We start from the raw sequence: 19310 nt of genomic DNA on the forward strand, positions 1-19310 counted from the left end.
ACAGCCCCTCAGAAGTGTGGGATGGCCGCAGCCTAACACAAATGCACGCTGCTTCCTCGCCATAAGAACCGTGAGGCTGCCTGTCCCCTTGACAAGCCGTACAGAAGCATTAAATAACACGAGGAGGGGTTTACATAATGAAACACCAAAATATCTAACGCTATGAATCACCCAGACTCAAACAGATGCTTAGTGTTACAACATGTCAGCAGGAGCAGTAATTGCAACTGTAAGAAAAGTTTCAGCCCGAAACCGCTTTATTGAAAAAGAAAAGTTCAACAACTCCAGAGAATTGTACTATATATATATATAAAAAAAAAGCCTTCGTGTTTTCACAACCCTTCCAGAATTGTTACTGTTTGAAAGAACCTGCTCTGAGCAGTGTCACCCACAAATCCACACATCCTGTTTGCTTCTTCCCACTCACTGATGCGTGTAGGAAACTGTCTCCGTTTGCAAAGAGAGAGATCCAACTTTGCTTCAGGGAACAAGCCAACGTTTTTCTGGATAAGGTGATGAAAAGAGCAGAGATGAGAGAGAGAGAGAGAGAGAGAGAAAGCTTCCTTGAAAAAGGCACGCCAACTTTTCAAAGCCGCTTTTTGCGTTAAATGTGTAGCAACAGGAAAACCCTCGGTGTATCCTTGTGGGTGGCAAGCATGTTCTCCTCCCCCCCACCCCCAAAAAAAGAAAAGAAAAACTTGCACCCTTAAAAGAGACAACCGAAGAGGAGAAATATAGCGTAATAGTTGAAGATCCTTCCATATCTCCACGGAAGTGTGGTGAGAAATAAATCAATTAAATTTCGCTTGGATTGCACGAGTTGTTTTTGTGGGAAGGGGTTACTGCTTTCTGCCAATGTTTCCCCCCACCCCACTTTTTTTCTTTTTAAACCTCGCAAATTAGCGTCGGGCTCCTCTGTTGCTTTCCCATCCAAGCATCAATCTGGCCCACTGTGGTTAGCATCCAAGGTCAGCCAAGCTAGTCCCAAGCCATCTTGTCTGATTTTGGTAAGGATTATTTTAATTTGAAAAGAACTATTTTTAAAAAAAAAAAAAAAAACCGGAAAGGCGAGCTGCATAGCTAATTCTGCAGTTTAGGAATGGATAGGGAGGGCAAATTCAAAGACCCCTGATGATGCCACCTGCTTTTGAAGCTCCATCAAGCGATCATCTACTGTATCTTTGGCCTAATTGTCGGACTTTCTTCTACAAAGGATAATTCCATGAAGGCTTCCTGAGTGTTGTCCGAGAAAAAGAAAAGATCTCAACGACCGAATTGGGAGCCCTACTGACAGCTGACTCTGTGCTCCATGTCCTGCTTCCTTCAGCTCCATTTATCAAATAGATTTAGCAGATAAAGGCTGAATAACAGCTCTTCCCCCACCCACCTGTAAACCTGCAACTGTTTTCCCCAAGTACACAAGCTGCTAAACATGAGTCAAGAAATGTTCTTCTCGGCTTGAGTAAACCTCCTATGCACACCTTCCATATTTTGGGGGGTCACTTTTGGTGCATCAAACCATGTTGTTTGAAGGGGGACAAAACTGGGACCTCATTTTTGCATCAGCGGGAGAAGAGCAGGCAGAGCTGGAAGGTGGAGCTAAGCATGTCATCAGCTTAGAGTTGTTATGTTGCCACAAATGATCCAAGTCCAGTCCCTCTTGAATCTATTGACTCTTTTCTGACGTCAGTTTAGTATTGAATTTTAATTGACTAGATTATTGTCAGGCACAGGAGATCAAAACCATACACTGAGTTGCGGTTCAGGAATGTTTTTGCTAGAATCTAGAAGCCAGTCAACTAAAGTTAAACTGAAAACTCTTTGTTGCTCTACGCACATCAGGTAAGCTTCATAATCGGCAATATAGTATATACGATGCCTCTGGAATCTACCACTTGCTTTGTGTTCCAGGGGAGGCCACACATTGGAATGATCCTTCCCTATATAAAAAATACACCCTCACTGCTGCACCACAACGGGATTTTGAAGTCAAGTCCCCCTTAGATTCGAAAATCCCAAAGCAAGATTTGTCAGCTGAGAACCAAGCTCAGACAACCCCCTGAGGCTTGGACATAAAAAGGAGTCGCAGAAAGATTCCCAGCAGCTCCTAGGTTGTTAAACAAGTCGAGGCAAACCATGCCTTTTTTTCTTTTTTTTTGGAATGCTCAGAATCTCAAGCAAGGGATCCGAGTGCTACCCGTCATATTTTCCTCCAGTAAAAACTGTTCTTCACAGCATGATCCATGCCTACCTAGAGTCGAACAGTGAGAGGACAAGCTTTAAAATAGCCAGGGAACAGATATAGAAGATAGAATAAATAACAGGTTGGAAGGGACCTTGGAGGTCTTCTAGTCCAACCCCTTGCTCAAGGCAAGTGACCTTATACCATCCTGGTCAAATGGTTGTCCGGTCTAATCAAGCACCCAGATTTTGATCCACGTGACTGTGGGGATGGTATGACGGTTGTACGTGTGAGGACTGGTTGTAAATCACATTTTTCAGTGCCATTCCAACTTTGGATGGTCACTAAACAAATCATTGTCAATCGAGGAGTACCTGTAGCCATGATGGGCCCTCCCTGCTCACTAAGGCAAGCTCATTTTCCGATATTTATTTGTGCTAAATGTCCTTTCTAATGAAAGCACCTGATAAATGTTTCTTTCTACTCCAGTTTTGATGGCGAGAGGGTGGCAAAAGAAGCCGCGTTAGAGAAGATCTTACCATGTATCTCTTTTATTTTCCCTCTCCTATATTTTGAGTTTTGAGCAGCGACACTCATTGCACATGCATGGTTTTTATTTAAGAAAAGAAAAGAAAAGAAACCCAGGAAAAAAAAAGGCAATCCTCTTCACTGCTTCTTTTATTTGGGCTCTTGGCCAAAGAATACATTTGGGGGGGGGGATATTCCCCATCAAGCAAAGGGTGGGGAGAGAAAGGAATTTGATGTCAGCCTTTGGAAATAAGGCCAATGCATTGATCTATTTGGTAGATTTATAAACTGCCAAGTGGAACCAACTCTCGGCGTTTTACAGCACCAACAAAAGCCACCGCTGCTTTAAACACCAATTCGGACATAAATTCCATAAAAATAGTGAGTAATAATACTAAAAAGGGTAATAAAATATTGGTAACATCACCATGGCACTGACACGAATCCACATCTCAGGCAATCTTCACAGAGAAGCAGCTGAGATTAGATAGATAGATAGATAGATAGATAGATAGATAGATAGATAGATAGATAGATAGATAGATATAGAGATATATGCCTATTTATGAGCATCACAACAACCCTGAAAAGCAGGTCAGAATGAGAGAGGCTGGTTCCAAGTCACCTATAAGACTATAAGGATGGACTCTCCTTAATTCCAGTTTAACGTCTTCAAAAATTGCACCCCACTGAAGCCTTTTTCTCTCCCTGCTTCCGAAATGAAATCCTTGGATACACCAGTTGTTGTGTTTTTATCTCTCCCATCACATTATTCCAAGAAACAGCACACTTTTCTGATTGCAAAACCACATACCAAATATTTGCAAATATTTGAGGGGGAAAATTGAAAGGGGGGGGTGATTAAAAAAAACCTCATCATATATAACCTGAACCTTTTGCAATCACTCCAAGAAAAAGGAAAGAACAGATGCAATCAGAATCTCTGATGGCATCACAGCTTTTTCCACCTACCCAAAGATGAGACGCAATGGATGAAAACTAACCAAGGAGAGAAGCAACCTAGAACGAAGGAGGAATTTCCTGACAGTGAGATCAATTAAATCAATGGAACAACTTGCCACCAGAAGTTGTGGATGCTTCATCACTGGAGGCTTTCAAAAAGACACTGGACAATAATTTGTCTGAAGTGGTGTAGGGTCTTCTGCATGAGCAGGTAGACAGTGGACTACAAGACCTCCATGGTCCCTTACTTACAACTTTGTTATTCTATTTTCTGTGTATCAAACATTTATTACCTACTTCCTATCAGGACAGTCTCTCCTTAAAGTATTTTCTACTGGATGCTCATTGAGGTTTTGTGATTAAGATGCAACTGCTGGATCATCAGGAGGACCACTGCTTCCTATTCTGTTGGCTTTTTAGTCTACAATAATCATCTTGATTAGAGCATGTCCTGGCTTGATGCAGCATGCCAGATGCCCTGGGACTGGGACTCTCCAACCTTCCAGGCTAGAAGATGTCAACACGGAGACGATGCCGAAGATCATAGCAGAGGCAATGCTCCAAAGCGCCATCAACTGCCTTCTGGTAAAACCTAGCTTGAAGACTTGTGTTTAAGTGAAAAAGATAAGGAGAGAGGAACAATCTAAGAACAACCCTCCTTTCTTCTGCAAAAGCTCTTTAAGAAAAAAAAAATGAAAATGTCCTGTTTCTGGTCTCAAGAGCTGCCCTTTCCAAGAGCACTCATCTGCCTGCCTGCCTGCTTGACTTTTTGTCTATCATCTAATTCTACTCTGTCTGTCTGTCTCTGTCTCTGTCTCTGTCTCTGTCTCTGTCTCTCTCTCTCTCTCTCTCTCTCTCTGTCTCTCTCTCTCTATCTGGAATTAAGGGATCCCCTTCACCTTTCCAAAACTTTAAGCTTCCCATCAGATCATCAAAATATGAGATTACTTCTTTTGTTGGGATGGAGAACCTATCTCCTCGCTTCCCTCTAACATCCTGGCAGGGCTTCCTTGGACCACCTCAAAGGCAGCCTAGAAAATAGCCTTGTCTTTGAGTCAAACCATGGCAGAAATAAACGGCCACCAGAAAAAAGTCTCATGCCTTTCATTAGCATTCAGACTTCCTCAGTTGTGCTCCTTCTTCCAAACACCCTAGAGTAGACGATGCACGACGGTGTTCCAGTAGAAGAAAATATTTGCAGCTCAAGGTTGAACTTTGGAGTCCTTGGTGCTCTCTGAGCTTGGCTGTTTTCTTGCCGACGTTTCATTACCCAACTAGGGAACATCATCAGCGCACGCTAGTGTCTAAAAAAGTTAAGCTGCCAAGCCCTTGTAACTTCGTTTTGGGGATGTAGGTTATTCTGAGGTCAACTCCAGCTACTGAATTCCCCCTTGAGATGTTCGGCTCAACGTGGCTTCCAGGAACCAAGTGCACATCTGGTATCTCAGTCCAGTGGCAAAACTCAAATATGCGACGTCTGAAGGCACATTCAGCTCAGGGCGCATTGCAGCTGCTTTAACTGGGACAAACATAAGACATTTCATCATCGACAGAAAGCATCCAAGTTGTTGACTGCTGGCTTTTGCCCCTGGAACATATTGCATCATGCAAGAAGCTCTTGATCTTCGCTCGATACTGTCAAAGAATCTCATATATACGTGTATATATAGGAATGAAATTTTGGCAATAAATTCTGTTTCTGATATCCCTTTGAATTCAGGGCACGCGTTCTGTTCACTGTAATGACCAAAATAAAGTTTCTTCTGTCTTCCTCCGTTTACCAAGGCAGGCCATCTCTGACATATATGACCACAATGGAGCCCTAAAATTTCTGTTACTAAGTGAGATGGTTGTTATGTGAGATTGGCCTCCTTTTATGGCCTTACTTGCCTCAGTTGTGTAATGAATCACTGTGGTTGGGAAGTTAGCAACACGGTGGTTAAGGGAAATGGACTGTGCTCGTCGGAAGGTCGCAAAAGGGGATCGATCACATGATCCCAGGGACACGGCAACCGTCATAAATACGAGCCAAGGTTGCCAGGCGTCTGAATTTGGATCATGGGGGACACTGCAGTGCTTGTAAGTGTGAAAAAATGGGTCACAAGTCGCTTTTTTTTCTGTGCCATTTTAACGATCACTAAGTAAATGGTCATAAAGGCCGCTTGTATACCAAAAAGCTCCCACAGATCTTTTTAAAATTATTTGGTAAAAAGAATGCCATTCTTGGAAGTTACTTGCATGCCACTCCCTTAAAAAGAAAAAAAGAAAGAAACTCTCTTCAACTCTCACTTCTCCTAAAATTATCCCAGTGGGGGAGTCTGAGAGAAAATGTTTTGGATTCCAGCAATTGAAGCTAATACGTTTCCCCTCGCTGAAAAACATCTTAACACATTTAATGTGGTCCTACGCACTTTTCTTGCTGCATTTCCAAGTCATCGAGCAAAGGGTTGCATTTTGTAATTACCACCCAGATATTTGAGGCAGTCTATTATCTCCTTGCTTTACTTTAACAGGAAAATTAGGGAGAGAAAAAAACCACATTATCTTGCTTTTATTAAAAAGTGTGAGAGGAAGACAAAAGGAGGGAAGGAAAAACAATGTCTTTCCCTCTTGGCTTAAATGCAAATCAGATCGGAAGACAACCGGAGCACCTAACTTATTTAATGCTATCAACGTAACATTTGTAATGTGACTCTGTCAACTGAGCGTTTCTTGTTTCTTTTTCGTGCAATTTGCTGCAAATGTATCGTAGACCACGTATTTACTTTATCACCCTTAGATGAAATGAGACTGAAGCCTCCGTTTGTATATTGTGTAATCTTGAAGTTTGTTGAGGTGGATTGCTTCGACAATCCTAAATGCACCACAAGAGGGGGAGAAAAATCCCCTTAATTTCGGCAGAAACTTGTTTTTACCACTTCAGACCAGTCTTCATAATCAATGAACCGGCTCCATGCTTTGTCTTGAACCACTCCACTAAAACCTGCAGTCATGGTGTTAATCCTACAATGTTGTCCCCTCTGCATCATGGGGGGAACACACAAAAGGCCAGAATGTTAACCCAAGAGATCACAAACTTAGATAGATCTGAAGTGGTCAGATCTGATTTCCAAAGCAGGTTGTCCCAGCTTGGATCTGACTTCCGGATTTAGTATTATAAAAACATCTGGGTGCTGTGGAAAGATCAGGGTCTAGTGGCTAAGCCACCTGGATAAAAACTAGGAGACGGTGAGTTCTTGTCTTGCCTTAAGGCACAAGAAAGCCAGCTGGGTGATTTTGGGCCAATCACCTAGGAGATTGGGAGTTCTAGTCCTGCCTTAGGTGTGAAAGCCATCCCATTCTTTGAGCCAAACCCACCTCGCGAATTGTCGAAAAACAGGAGGAAGAAAGAGTATTAGACAACAATTGCCACCTCGAGCTGTTTATTAAAGAAAAGAAGAAGAAAAAAGGTGGGATGTAAATTAAATAAATTGCGCCAAGCAGGAAACGCATAAGATCAGGGAAGGTACAGAGGACACTTAGAACACGTATTCTCTAATGTCCTTGGCCACAACAGAACCCAAATTTCTAGGCCTGTCGTAAAGGGAAAGAGGAAGCAAAACCCCATCTCTGGATGAGTAGAAATAAAACAAATAACCAAACCATCCCTATTCCCAAGGTGCTGGAGGGAAACATGAGAGGAGGGCGAGACAAGGGGGATTTTAGGAGACCCTTCGTGTAATCTGTCCCCAGCTACATTTTTTCAAAGGAGCAACTTTGGAGGGAGAGTTGATTTACGGCCAGGCCAGCGCTCTTTCTCCCCTCCCTTTTCTTCGCTCTTTCTCCCCTCCCTTTTCTTCGCCTGCTCTCCCGCTGCTCCTCCAGCCTTGTCCAAGGGAAGAAACCCGGCGCAGCAGGTGTGCTTGTCCTGTCAGGCAAGGCGCTGCGATCTAACAAAAGGCCAAAACAAGTTGATATCTTTTTATTTTGGCTCAACCCGGAAATACCATTCCACCAATTAGAAAGGCTTTAAGGAGAGCTGAACAGCCCGGAGAGCTTTGCTCTTGCGTAGACTTCTCTCTTTGCATTAGAAAAATGGCTGTTTCTAAATAAAAAAAAAAAATTTTTTTTACAGGCCCAGTAATTTTAAATAGAACTTAGAAACCTAGAGCTGGAAGGGACCCTGGAGATCTTCTAGTCCAACCTCTGCTCAAAGCAGGAGAACTTATACCATCCTGGTCAAATGGTTGTCCAGTCATTTTTTTAAAAATCTCCACTGATCGACAAGCGATTCCAATGATTGAGGTAGTTATTGTTGTTTTTTGATGCCCTGGCATTTTCTAGCTCCTATTGAATGTCTGGTGGCCTAAATTATTCCTACAAATATCCAGGATGTGGATAAGCCTTCTAAAAGACACTCAGTACTCAGAATCTAATGAGATTGGTAAACACTCATGCTGTCACCCTCTTTTTATATGTATGTGTATATATATATATATATATAATATATATATATATATATATATATATATATATATATATATATATATATATATATATATATATATATATATATACACACACACACACACACACACACACACACATACATACATACATACATATATATAATGTTTATGTATATATGTATGTATATGTATATAAAAAATATTATATATATATATATACATACACACACAAACACACACACATACATCACACACATATATATAATGCATTCAACCAGGGAAAAATAACCAATTCTAGACCTAGGTTCATTTAACTAGGGAAATTTCGCCATGTATAAATCTAGGCTGCATTTAAAAAAAAACACACAGAGGGAGAAAATCTTTTTAATGCTTCTGGGATAGCACTGTTTGCCTGTCTAGTTTTTTATATGCGTGTCTGCTGATATGTTTTCAACTGTCACACATATTTGTTTACACGTGTTAATGCAAATAATTGCAAGTTCATAAATATTTAGCCAGTCAGTTGAACATGCTAAAGCTGCCATTAAAACATTTGTACTTGTGGTTTTTTTTTTTTTTTAAACACACCTCATTTGTTCTTTCAGTGTTGGCTTCCTCGCTGTCGTTGTAACGACCTATAAGATATGGAGTTCATTATCACATCACTTTCCCTGCTGCCTTTCAGTAGTGAATTGCCTATGGCTAATCTAGAAACCGAATGTATCTAAACCATACAGATAAATTTGCATTTTCTTGACTTCGGTACACAATAACTCTGCGGTAGTTAATAGGATGTCTCTTTACAGTAATTAAAGATATTTGTTCCAAAGCTCAAGAAAACCAGCGCAGGTTAGAACAAAGGACGAAGCTGTGATCTTTGCTTTGTTCCTGCCTCTTTACAGTCATGCCGCAAAATCAAAACAGTGATTGCAAAATCCCACACATCATTGTACGTTTAAGCCAAGCAAGAGCAGTCACCGGCTCCTCCTAACACCTACACAACCAATTGCTTCAAAGTTATAGATTATTACATGGGAGATCAAAGGACATACAGCAACTTGCAGTCATTTTGCCCTGCAGAAATGCCGATCTTCATCGCTGTTTTCTGCCTTTCGTTTCTAGCTTCCAACAATACTTCTTTCTTTCTTTCCCTCCCTCCCATCCATCCATCCCCACTGTTAAAGCAACTTTTAAGTCTAATATTTTAATTTTGTAGCAGGCCAAACCCGCAGAAATTAAAACTTTCCTCTGATGATTTTACCTAGCTGGGGTAATGAAGCATTTGCAAGTTCAAAGAGCACCAAGCGCCCCTCATTTCAATCCTGAAATTAGGATTGAAATAAGATCTTCTCCTTTATTGGTAAAATTTTCCCTTTGCATCCTGACATTCAAAGCAAAGCCTTTGAATGAAATATTCAGGGCTTGTTAACAATCTACAAATATCTTCCAGTAGAACAAGCATGTGATGCCACAGAAGGGGGGCAACAGAAAAGTAAAAATAAACAACCAGGAGAAAAAATTGTTAAGAAAACTAATTGGCCATAAAGATTTGGTGTAGATACGCAGCAGTGTCATTTCAGTTCAGAAATGGCAGATTTCCAGAAAAAAATGTCAAAATTTGCTCCAAATGTGTTTTTTTTTTCTTCAAAAGGCAATTGGACTTTCTTTGTTTTTCCTTGAAGAAGTTTCATTTCTCATCCAGAAGTGAAGAAGCTTCTTGGGTGAGAAGCGAAACGTCTTCAAGGTAAAACCAAGAAAGTCCAATTGCCTTTTGAAGAAAAAAAAAACCCACCTTTGGGGCAACCATGAGCTGGATGATTGAGCATCTCTCCATAAACTGGGTCACAGTTTGAGATTTTTGTATACTTGTCGTAACTAAAATTGTTAAAACAAGTCTGGGACAATATTAAAAAGAAAAACCAGCCAGATCCTTTCCAAAAACTCTGTAAAAGGGGTGATTTTTGTAGCTCATAATGCTTTGAAGACTAGATCAGTTTTGATTCTAGAAATGTTGTGTGTTATTTACATGTTTTACTTTTATTTCTGTTTAAACCTAGAGGAAGAAGCTATTTTATTATGTATCTGAACTCAGCAAAGTTGGAGGTTACTTTCCCCCCCTTATTTTATCTTTCTTTTCTTTTCTTGTAATTCTGCTTTTTCTTGCTTTGTTTCTTTTTCTAACTTTTTACTATGATTCTGTATTTTATTCCTTTTAAAATTCAATAACAATATTAACTACACATGATGCAACGTATTACGATTGTGGGTAGAGTTTAGGTCCAATAAGTATTTGCAGCTTTAGGAAAGCTCCCAAGAAAACAGAGAATCAAATGGGCAGAATCATTTGATTATTAGAAACACACCGTGAGAAAACAACTTGCACAAGCTTCTTCGCAGCCACATGGAAATATCCTGCCTGCTTAATATCAAAAGGTATTTATTTCTCTATTTAGAAAATGTATATGACCTCCCAGTCACTTTGAGTGACTCTGGACAGCTTACAAAAAAAAATTTATATTGTCAATTGAGTCTCAATTCGCTTGGTTGATTCAGAGATATTGCAAATGGCACGTGTGCCTCTTCTAAATTCGAACAAGGGTAGATCCTCAACCCTTAGCCTTAGAGTTTGGCTATGCTCTGGATTAAATGTCTTTTTAAAGGCCCATCTTTCAACCATGGCATAAGCTTTCCTAAATGGACATGTTGAAGACAGAAGCCCCCTTTGGACAGACGGTATTTGCAAGAGAGAAAGGGAGCGGGGGGAAAGGCACCCGTGGCTCCATCTATTCAGCTAGGATTTTCAGAAAGATGCAATATTTATACCCTGCATCGACTCCTTACCAATTACACTCACCCATTCCCCGGTTTCCATAGCAGAGGATTTTGGAGTAGCTGCTATGAAATGCACATAGTTTCTCTCTAACTGCCCACCCCTCCCAAACCTTTTGGGGGGGGGTGTCTTTGAGTGGGTGGGGGGTGAGGGAGAACCCTCCTGAATGTTAGACAAAAGCTAATGTACAACCAGAAATGTCGTCTTTTGTCTGCTGGCAGGCCACTTGCAAAGTCATATTATGTCGCGCCGATTGAAGTGACCATGTTTTAACCCTCTCTGGGCACAAAGACGGCCCTAAATTTTAGTGACAAGCGTGAAGTGGGAAAAGAAAGGCCAGGGAGAAAAGAAGAGGGGCCGAGATTAGAAGCAGCCCAAAAGTCAAAAAGGCAGAGGAGAAGATTTAAAACAACAACAAAACAAAAAACAAACGATTAAATCGATTAAAAAAAAACAACAACAACAATCTCCGGGCACCCTACATTTAGATTGATTGTAGAGACAATATGGAATTGGGACTGTCACTGTGTACATTTGAGAATGTGTTATCGCTTTGCACACTTTTGTTGCGATCACAACAAAAACACTGCCCTACAAAGCTTACAGGGCCATGTATTGTGTGCGTGCGTGTGTTGTTGTTGTTGTTGTGTGTGGCGATGGGAGGGGGACACAGAAAAGGAGATGAGTTGAGGAAGGTAGCATATGTGGAAAAACTATGGAAGTCCAAGAACTGAAATGAACTATTTATTTTAAAAGGATATTTTTTAATGCTAAGAAAAAGGAAGGGGAGGAAATCCCATTTCCTAGTTAGAATTCAGGATTACACCGAACTCAAATTCTGGTTTGTCAGAGTTGAGTTATAAATTCTTTCACACCAGAAAAAAGTAGCCCATTTCTGAGTGTGTTGTTAATGTACTTTGTGGGGGGTGGGGGGACATGACAATCGAATGGCTCTTCATTTCCTTCTCCCCATTTTAATCTGCATCAATTTTATGCTTTAGATCTAGGAAATGTCCTGCCCTGCCCAGCAATAACAATAAATAAATAAAAAAGGACATCCTCGCATGATCTTGGGGAAGGAAGGAAAGAAGGAAGGAAGGAGACTAAAATGGAGCTTTCTCAAATTTGTTCTTCCTAGTTGCGACATCCCTGAGGACTGGCGACTTCATAATCACGACTGTCCTTGGAGAACCGCATCCCTGAGGTTGCAAAGAAGGCCCAAGCAACCTAATTCAGGTTGGTTTTGTTTGCTTTCCAAATGAAGGCGACTTCACTGGGTCTCAGCAAAGGCTGGCAATGAATCATGGCTCCGCTTTGAAGGACTGGTGGATATTGGATATAATGCCCGTTTGGACAGACACCAGCTGCTTCTCAGCCGCCCTACTAGAGGCAGATTGAGGGAGGACCTCTAGGGACAAGAGCGGTTCCAGTGGGAACCGCGAAGGGCGCATTGGATCCTAATGCTGAGGGCAGCTCCTATTATTGTTTTAAACGACCACGAAACAGCCATTCAGGGGTCCCTGCTTGCCCTCTGCCTTTCTTGGTTCCCATCCTAAGGGACCCTCCAGCTATGCAAGCCGCCTCCGCTCAGCCTAAGACGGCGCGCACCAATGCGAAGGAAGCGTGGGAGGCCGCGGCGTCGCGGCGCCTGGCCTTCGCTCTGGGCTCTCCCGAGGAAGCAGACCTGGGCCAGCTTCTGGGCTGAGGCCCACCTTCTTTCTCCCTGGGGGGAAAAAGGCCCAGAAGCTCGCTTGGGGCTTACGGAGGCCCCTTGAACCCGGCTCTCCTTCGGTATGTCTGCAACTCGGGGGGAAAGCGCGCCCGTGGCGCAGCGCCCTAGCCAGGTGATTCGCACCAAGAGCGCACGGGCTCTCCCGCAACAGGAGGGACTTCGGGCGCCAAGGCGCTCTTCGGCTCTTAGGCCGGGCGGTGGGGATGACCGAAGCCGGGTCTGGCTGGCTCCGCCACGTCCACCTAAGCGGCGAGGTTGTCGTCCCTTCTGTCCTGCGGCAGGTGCGTAATGGCGATCCCACCCAGCCTCGCGAACATCTTCAGGATCGCTCGCCGACTCCTAGTTTAAGCTCAGATTAAGACGGCGGGGAGTAGAACGACGCCCCTCTCCCCAAGGAGGGGGGACGCGCGAACAGATTCATAAAGGTGGGGAAATAAAGGGCGATTTCTTTAAAAGGGATGAAGAGGAAGAGAAAAGAAAAGCGGGTGCGGAGGGAGGAAGGAAGGAAGGAAGGAATAGAGAAGGGAAACAACAGGGAGAAGGAAAAAAGGGAAATGAAATAGAGGGGGAAACGAAAAGGGAAGGAAGAAAAGAAAGGGAAGAAGGGAAGAAGGAGAGAAAAGGAAAAAACGGGAAAAGGGAATTAAGGAAAGCAAAAAGACAAGGAGGGGGAGGAAGGGAGAAAGGAGAGAAAGGGAAGATGAGGAGCTGAAAAATGGGCCAACAGGATGAGAAGAAGGAAGGGGGAAAAAGAAGGAAAGAAAGAAAGAGGAAAGGGAGGAGGGGGAGGAAGAAGAAGAAGAAGAAGAAGAAAAGAAGAAGAAGAAGAAGAAGAAGAAGAAGAAGAAGAAGAAGAAGAAGAAGAAGAAGAAAAGAAGAAGAAAGAAAGAAAGAAAGAAAGAAAGAAAGAAAGAAAGAAAGAAAGAAAGAAAGCTGGGGGGATTTCTTCAGCGGGAACACATAGGCCAGCTCCTTCTTTCCCCTCCCCATAAAAAAAAAATCCCACAGGTCCGGTGAAGGGGCGGCTTCACTTGGCTGGGAAGCGCCGACTTTTATCTTCCCCTCGAGCGAGCGAGCGAAGAAGCCACCGCGTCGCCTCTCCAATCCCGACGCGCTCACCGGGCAGCCAGAAACCGACGGCCGGGCCGAGCAGCCCCTCCGGCCGAAGCGGCGGGGGTTGCAAAGCCGGAATTTTGCGTGCGTTTGTGCGTGTGTGTGGGATCCTCCTCGCTCTCTGAGCTGGGTTTGTTTTCTTGCAAACGTTGCCTGGACAAACCCAGGGTTCCTTCCAGCCCCGTAAACACGTCGCCAGTTTTACCCGAGGGTGGTGGTGGTGGGGTGGGGGGGAGACTGTCCCACCCCACCTACTACCCCTTTGGAGTAGTCTTACTCCAAAGAGTTTTGGAGTATCGAAATGAATTCCCGAAAGTCGCGAAAACCGGATCGGTCTGGAAAGCCAGCTTCGAACCCTCGCCGAATCCGAATTAAGGGACGCGCCTTCCGCGATCTCGTTCGTTTAAAAAAAAGGGGGGGCAGTCTTTAATCCCTGCCAGGCTGAGTCCAGATTAGGTTGGCAGGAAAAAGAGGCGCCGTTTCAACACACCAGGAAGATGGAAAACGAAAGAACCTTTTTAAAAATATAAATCTAACTTACCCGCGAACACCACAATGAAACAGGGATGCGTGATTTAAAGACGGGGGAGGGGGGGGAGGCGGTTTTCGGTTTTATTTGCCCATCGATCTTGGGGAGATGGATTCCAAAGAATCTATGCCCCCCCCCCCTTCTATCTTGACTGCCAATCTTTTTAGTTTGGAGGTTGGGGGGAAAATCCAGCTCCAATAACTTTAGTTATAAGCAGTTTGCATTTATTTTGGAGAAGGCCGTCTTCCCACCCACCCATTCCTAAAAAATAATAATGAAACTCTTCCTTTAGACACCCCGTGCTCTATTTTTTTTTCTTTGCAGCACTATATTCAGAAAGGATTTTTTAAATTTAAATTTTAAAAAAAAATATATCCTTGAAACCTTTCTTCTATTGCACAACTTTCCTTGGGAATATGCAACGCCTCTTTTCCCTTCCAAATGCATTTGCATGCGAGTTAAAATGATGATGATTAATGGCACCTTCGAGAGGAAGGCTTTTGCTGGTTTCTCCCCAGACAGTTTAGGATCAAAATACCAACCTAAAAACAGGCTGGGGGAAAAAAAATAAAGACCCTTCCTTTGCAGTGTCACCTATTTAAAAAATAATAATAATAGAAGGGCCATAACAATATTTGGATAGGGGTTTCAATTGCTGTTATAAAATTCCTCACAGATGGACTGTGTCTATAAATACACATCTTGCTTTCAACAATAAAATATCTTTTTAAAAAAGGGAATATTTTTATTTATTTATTTTCCCTATTTCTAAACCACTTCCCTCCTTCAGAGATTTGAATCGCTTCACGGAAGGAAGGAGAGATCGATTTTAAGACATGCCCACCTAAAAGAAAATTGAGAAGAGGAGGTTTCAGAAAGAGAAAACAGAAAGGAAAAGGTAGGGAAGGGGAAGGCTATAAATTGTTTCCTTGAAATAAAAAAAAATGACAATGACATCTCTTGGGAAAAACACACACACACACACAAATAAGCCGAGGGGAAGGCAAGCAGCTCAGGGACGATTTGAGTAGGAAGTGGCCCAAATCTTCCAAAAATGCAACACAAAAAACGATCCAAGTTGGATCGGAGACCCCCACAAGGAAAGGACGAAGACACCCGGCCTTTACTCACTCAAAGCATAACTTCACAAGCTTGGGAATAAGCTTAATAAATGAGACGTAGAGTGAGCCATCTGCCCCCACCCTAAATCCACTTGTGGTGAAGTCAACCCATTTTCGCGGGTCCAACCTCCCCAAATACACTGTGTAGCCTTTTTTTCTTTTTCTTTTTTGAATTGCACACAACAAGCCTGCAGAGTAGCTCTAAGAAGAAGGGAGGATAAAGGAAAGAGAGATCGGAGGGAAACCCCTTCAAGGCAGGGATGGGGAGAAAGATTTAAGAGAATGGAGTCCCTTTCAAGAAACAATGGAACATTTCGCTGGATGTCACAACAATGGGTTTTAAAGCAAAGGGGTGGAGCTATGGCCCTTTGATCCGAAAAGTTGGGCTTATTCTCTTGGGAATCCTCTTAAATTTTCGCCTTCACTGCTTTATGCCTCTCCCACTACTACCCGGATGCAGTTGTAAATGAGATCAAACCAGGGAAAGCAGCAGTGAAGAATTCCAGTGGCTAAAAAGGAAAGGTTAATAACAATAACAACAATAACAACAGCAATAATAACAATAAGGGTAAAGGTCTTACTGTTGGTAGTCTTGCTTGCAGTAAAGCTTCCGGTCTCGGAAGTAGCAGCTAGTGGTTAGCGCCTGTTGGCAGACGGCGCATTGCAAGCACTCTTCGTGCCACGAGGATTCATTGACGCGCATCAGGAAACGGTCGGAGATGGGACGCTGGCACCCCTCACAAACCGACTGGTGTTGGCAATCGGACCCTGAAGCGGGAAGGGAAGCAAGTGAAGAGAGGAAGAGGGAGGGAGTGGGGGGGGGAAATATGTGTGAAAAAAAGAGAGAAAGCAAGACAAGGCAGAATCACACACACACACACACACACCTCCGAAAAAGCACAAATCCACAGGGCTGTTTTAAGGATTGGTTCACCCAGGGGCCAAACGCTGGCTTTGAAAGGCCTGGAGGGACCAATTTATTTTTATTTTTTATTTTTATATTTTTTATATTTTGTTATCTTAAGGCTTCCTTTTCTGCCAGGAAAAGAGAAGCCAGGTTAAGGGAGACAGGGGTGAGGTTCCCAAATATTTGCAACTCCTGTTCTGGATGATTAATGCCTCTCCTGCCATTGCTGGTTTACTCAGAAGGAAGCAGCCAAGGCTCACTTCCAAGAAAACACACCTGGAATTCTGGCCAAGGCAAAAGTCATCCATCTTTAGCTCCTTCTGTCCCTGATCTCCCATCACTTGGAATCATCCCCCAAACACATTGATTGCACCACAGCAGTTACCATCATCCTTATATTTTATACAAGCAATAGCACTACTGTAGCAGACAGTTGTCATCATTATTATTATCTCATTCGGCCTGGCTCAAAAACAAAAAAAAACCTAAGAAGATACAGGCCAAGGAGAACAAAATAATAATTGCACTATATAAACACACCAAGAAGTTTGTCTCAATGCTCACCAAGTTAAAAACACAGAGTCCCCCTCCACGCCATTCAGCCCTGGACTAAATGGTTCACCTTCCTCTAATTCAATAGCGAATAAATTTAATATTTTTTTTTTTAAAAAAAACCAAACAATTCAGTACATCATTAGGACAAATGGTGGCCTAATATCAGGGCTTATTAACTGCATGATGATGAACCCTCTACTAATGCCAACTCCAGGTGGAAAGGTGGCAGTGCAGCAGGAGTGTGAGGCAGAGAGAAAGCCTGCCTTTGTAAATCAGAAGAGCCGAGGGAGTTGGCTGGATTGACAGCCTACAAATCTCCTTTTTGGAAGAAGTTTTCTCGGAATTTGGCACGCGGTTGTTACTGGCTGGAAAAGGCGCAGAATTTTCAGGGAAAGTTGTCTTAAAGAGCAACTGTGTTCGCTGACAGCAGCTGGGAGATTTAAACTCGGCCGGCTTCGGATCCACACGGGGATGGGAGCAATTGGGAAGTGGGGGGGAGGAAAGAGCGGAGTTGCCGTGGGGATTGAGGCCCGGTTGAAACGGGAAGAAGCAGGGTTCTTAGTTGTGAGGTTTGCAAAGAGGGAGGGAGGGGAGAGAAAAAAAACCAAACCCGAGCGCATCTGGCCTTCCGGAAGAGAGGCGAAAGGGAAGCGGTGGGTCGGATTTTCTCCGCTTCGTCAGAGAACAAGAAGTTCAACATTAAATCCGTTCGCCGCGAGAAGTAGCGGGGAGGCGCGCAACACCCAGAGACAACCACACCAACACACCGTCCCTTCCAATTCAGGGGCTCCCCTTCGAGATACGCCGGAGCTGAGCGCTTCGGCCCGCCTGGCAGGCGTCGCTCCTGTGGGTCGTTTTAGCCAGAGTTTAACAAGCGTGCCAAACAACCGAACTCTCTTGGAATCCGGGGAGCGTCAACGCGGGTGCCCCTTCTGACGTGCAAAGCAGCCCGGGAGGAAAGCGAGACCAGCGGCCTATTTTTGTTTTCTTTCTTTCTTTTCTTTTATCGGCCTCGCCAAGGAAGGTAAAGCGCAGCGATTCAGGTTCAGAAGTTGGACCGCGCGAAACGCAGCCTGGCGATCAAGCGCCAGTTTCTTAAAGCAGCTGGTTTTAAAGGGGGGCGCGTACCCCCTCCAAAACGAGGGAGGTTTGAAGGGCGGGGGTGGACCCGTAATGGATTGGAAACTGGCAAAGGGATAAAATAAATTGCAAGGGCTCCGGTTGGAGTTTTGGATAAACACGGGAAGGGGAACACACACACACACACACACTTGTGTATCACTCAGTCCGGGGTGTAAATCAAGGCCGGGCGCGCAAGTGGCGTGAAAGTGGTTCCTACCAGACTGCTCTGCCCTTTACGGGTGGATTCTCGGCCGGGATAACTCGCCTCTCTCCCTCCACAAGTTGCCGAGTATCTCTAGCCGCAATTGGTCGGCGCTGGAAACCGGAGGGGAAAGGAGGAGGGGGCGCGCGGCTGCTCCACCGCGCCAGGATCGGGGTCAAGGAAGGCGAGTTTTATACATGTACATCTGGGGGGGAGGAGAAAACTTACGGGAAAAGTTGGGAGGCGAGCAAAGAGGAAGCGAGGAAGAGCCAAACTCACCCAGCAGGACTCCCAAAGTCGCGGGCCCAGAGCGCAGCGGTCGATCCTCCATTTTAATCCCGTCCAGCATCTTGGCGCAATTGACCGAGCCGCGAGTCAAGCAGTTTTCCAGCGCCTCCGGTCCCGCGGCTACGTCCATGGGGCGGAAGGCGGGCTACGGAAGGGGGGAAAGCAGCGGCGATTTAGTGGCCGCCCCGGCTGGGATCCGGGCCGCGGAGCAGCGGGACGGCGCCGAGGGCAAAGGCGAGCTGAGCGCAGCCTAGAGGCCGAAGGAGCCGGCCGTCCATCGGCGGGGCGGCCGGGCAGGTCACCTGCTGGCTGAAAGGCGCCTCCGGGGCCCCTCTCGGGGTGGAGGGGGCGGCCAGGCCCTCCCCGAAGCAGGGAGACGCCCGGCACGGCATGCACCTGCGAGCGCAAAAGCTGTCTCCTCTGGAGCTCTCCTCGGCCCAAATGCCATCCAAAACTCCCGAGCCGGGAGGCGCTCAGTTTACAAGCGGCGGAAAGCTGCTGCGGAGGAATACATCCGCCCCGCCGCCGCCACCACCTCCCCTCCCCTCCGCCTCCCCTCCTTTTCCCAAAAAGGCGGGGGTGGGGAAGAGAGTGAGAGTGAGAGAGACCGAGAGAGAAGAAGAGGAGGAGGGGAAAGGAAAAAAAAAACTTGCTGACATTTGAACTCCCAATCGGTGTGCCTAATATCCCTACGCCGCAGTGAGGCGGTCCCTCGCCTGTCAAATAGTGCGTCCGCTTACGCTCCCCCCCCCAAAAGGGGGGCAGCCCCCTAAAAAGTGAACCGAGGAAG

General features: G+C 44.6%; 1 protein-coding gene across 5 annotated transcripts in view; it reads right to left on the reverse strand.

Moving 5' to 3' along the window:
• Nucleotides 1-19018, reverse strand: part of LMX1B (LIM homeobox transcription factor 1 beta) — a 102060-nt gene extending 83042 nt beyond the window's left edge. For all 5 annotated transcript variants that reach the window (XR_015745436.1, XR_015745435.1, XR_015745434.1 and 2 more), the window contains exons 1-2: nt 18512-19018; nt 16028-16214 (exon numbers count right to left, since the gene is read on the reverse strand). Coding sequence is in view for 2 of the 5 variants with exons in the window: in XM_026685739.2 (XP_026541524.1) it covers nt 16028-16214; nt 18512-18650 (326 nt within the window). In the remaining 3 variants the exon portion in view is untranslated. The remainder of the gene's footprint in view (nt 1-16027; nt 16215-18511) is intronic.
• Between the last annotated feature and the right edge of the window lie 292 nt (nt 19019-19310).

The sequence above is a fragment of the Notechis scutatus genome, chromosome 15 (assembly GCF_049901735.1).
Source record: "Notechis scutatus isolate UNSWTSFEM ecotype Mainland chromosome 15, rNotScu1.2, whole genome shotgun sequence".
Classification (NCBI taxonomy): Eukaryota; Metazoa; Chordata; class Lepidosauria; order Squamata; family Elapidae; genus Notechis; species Notechis scutatus.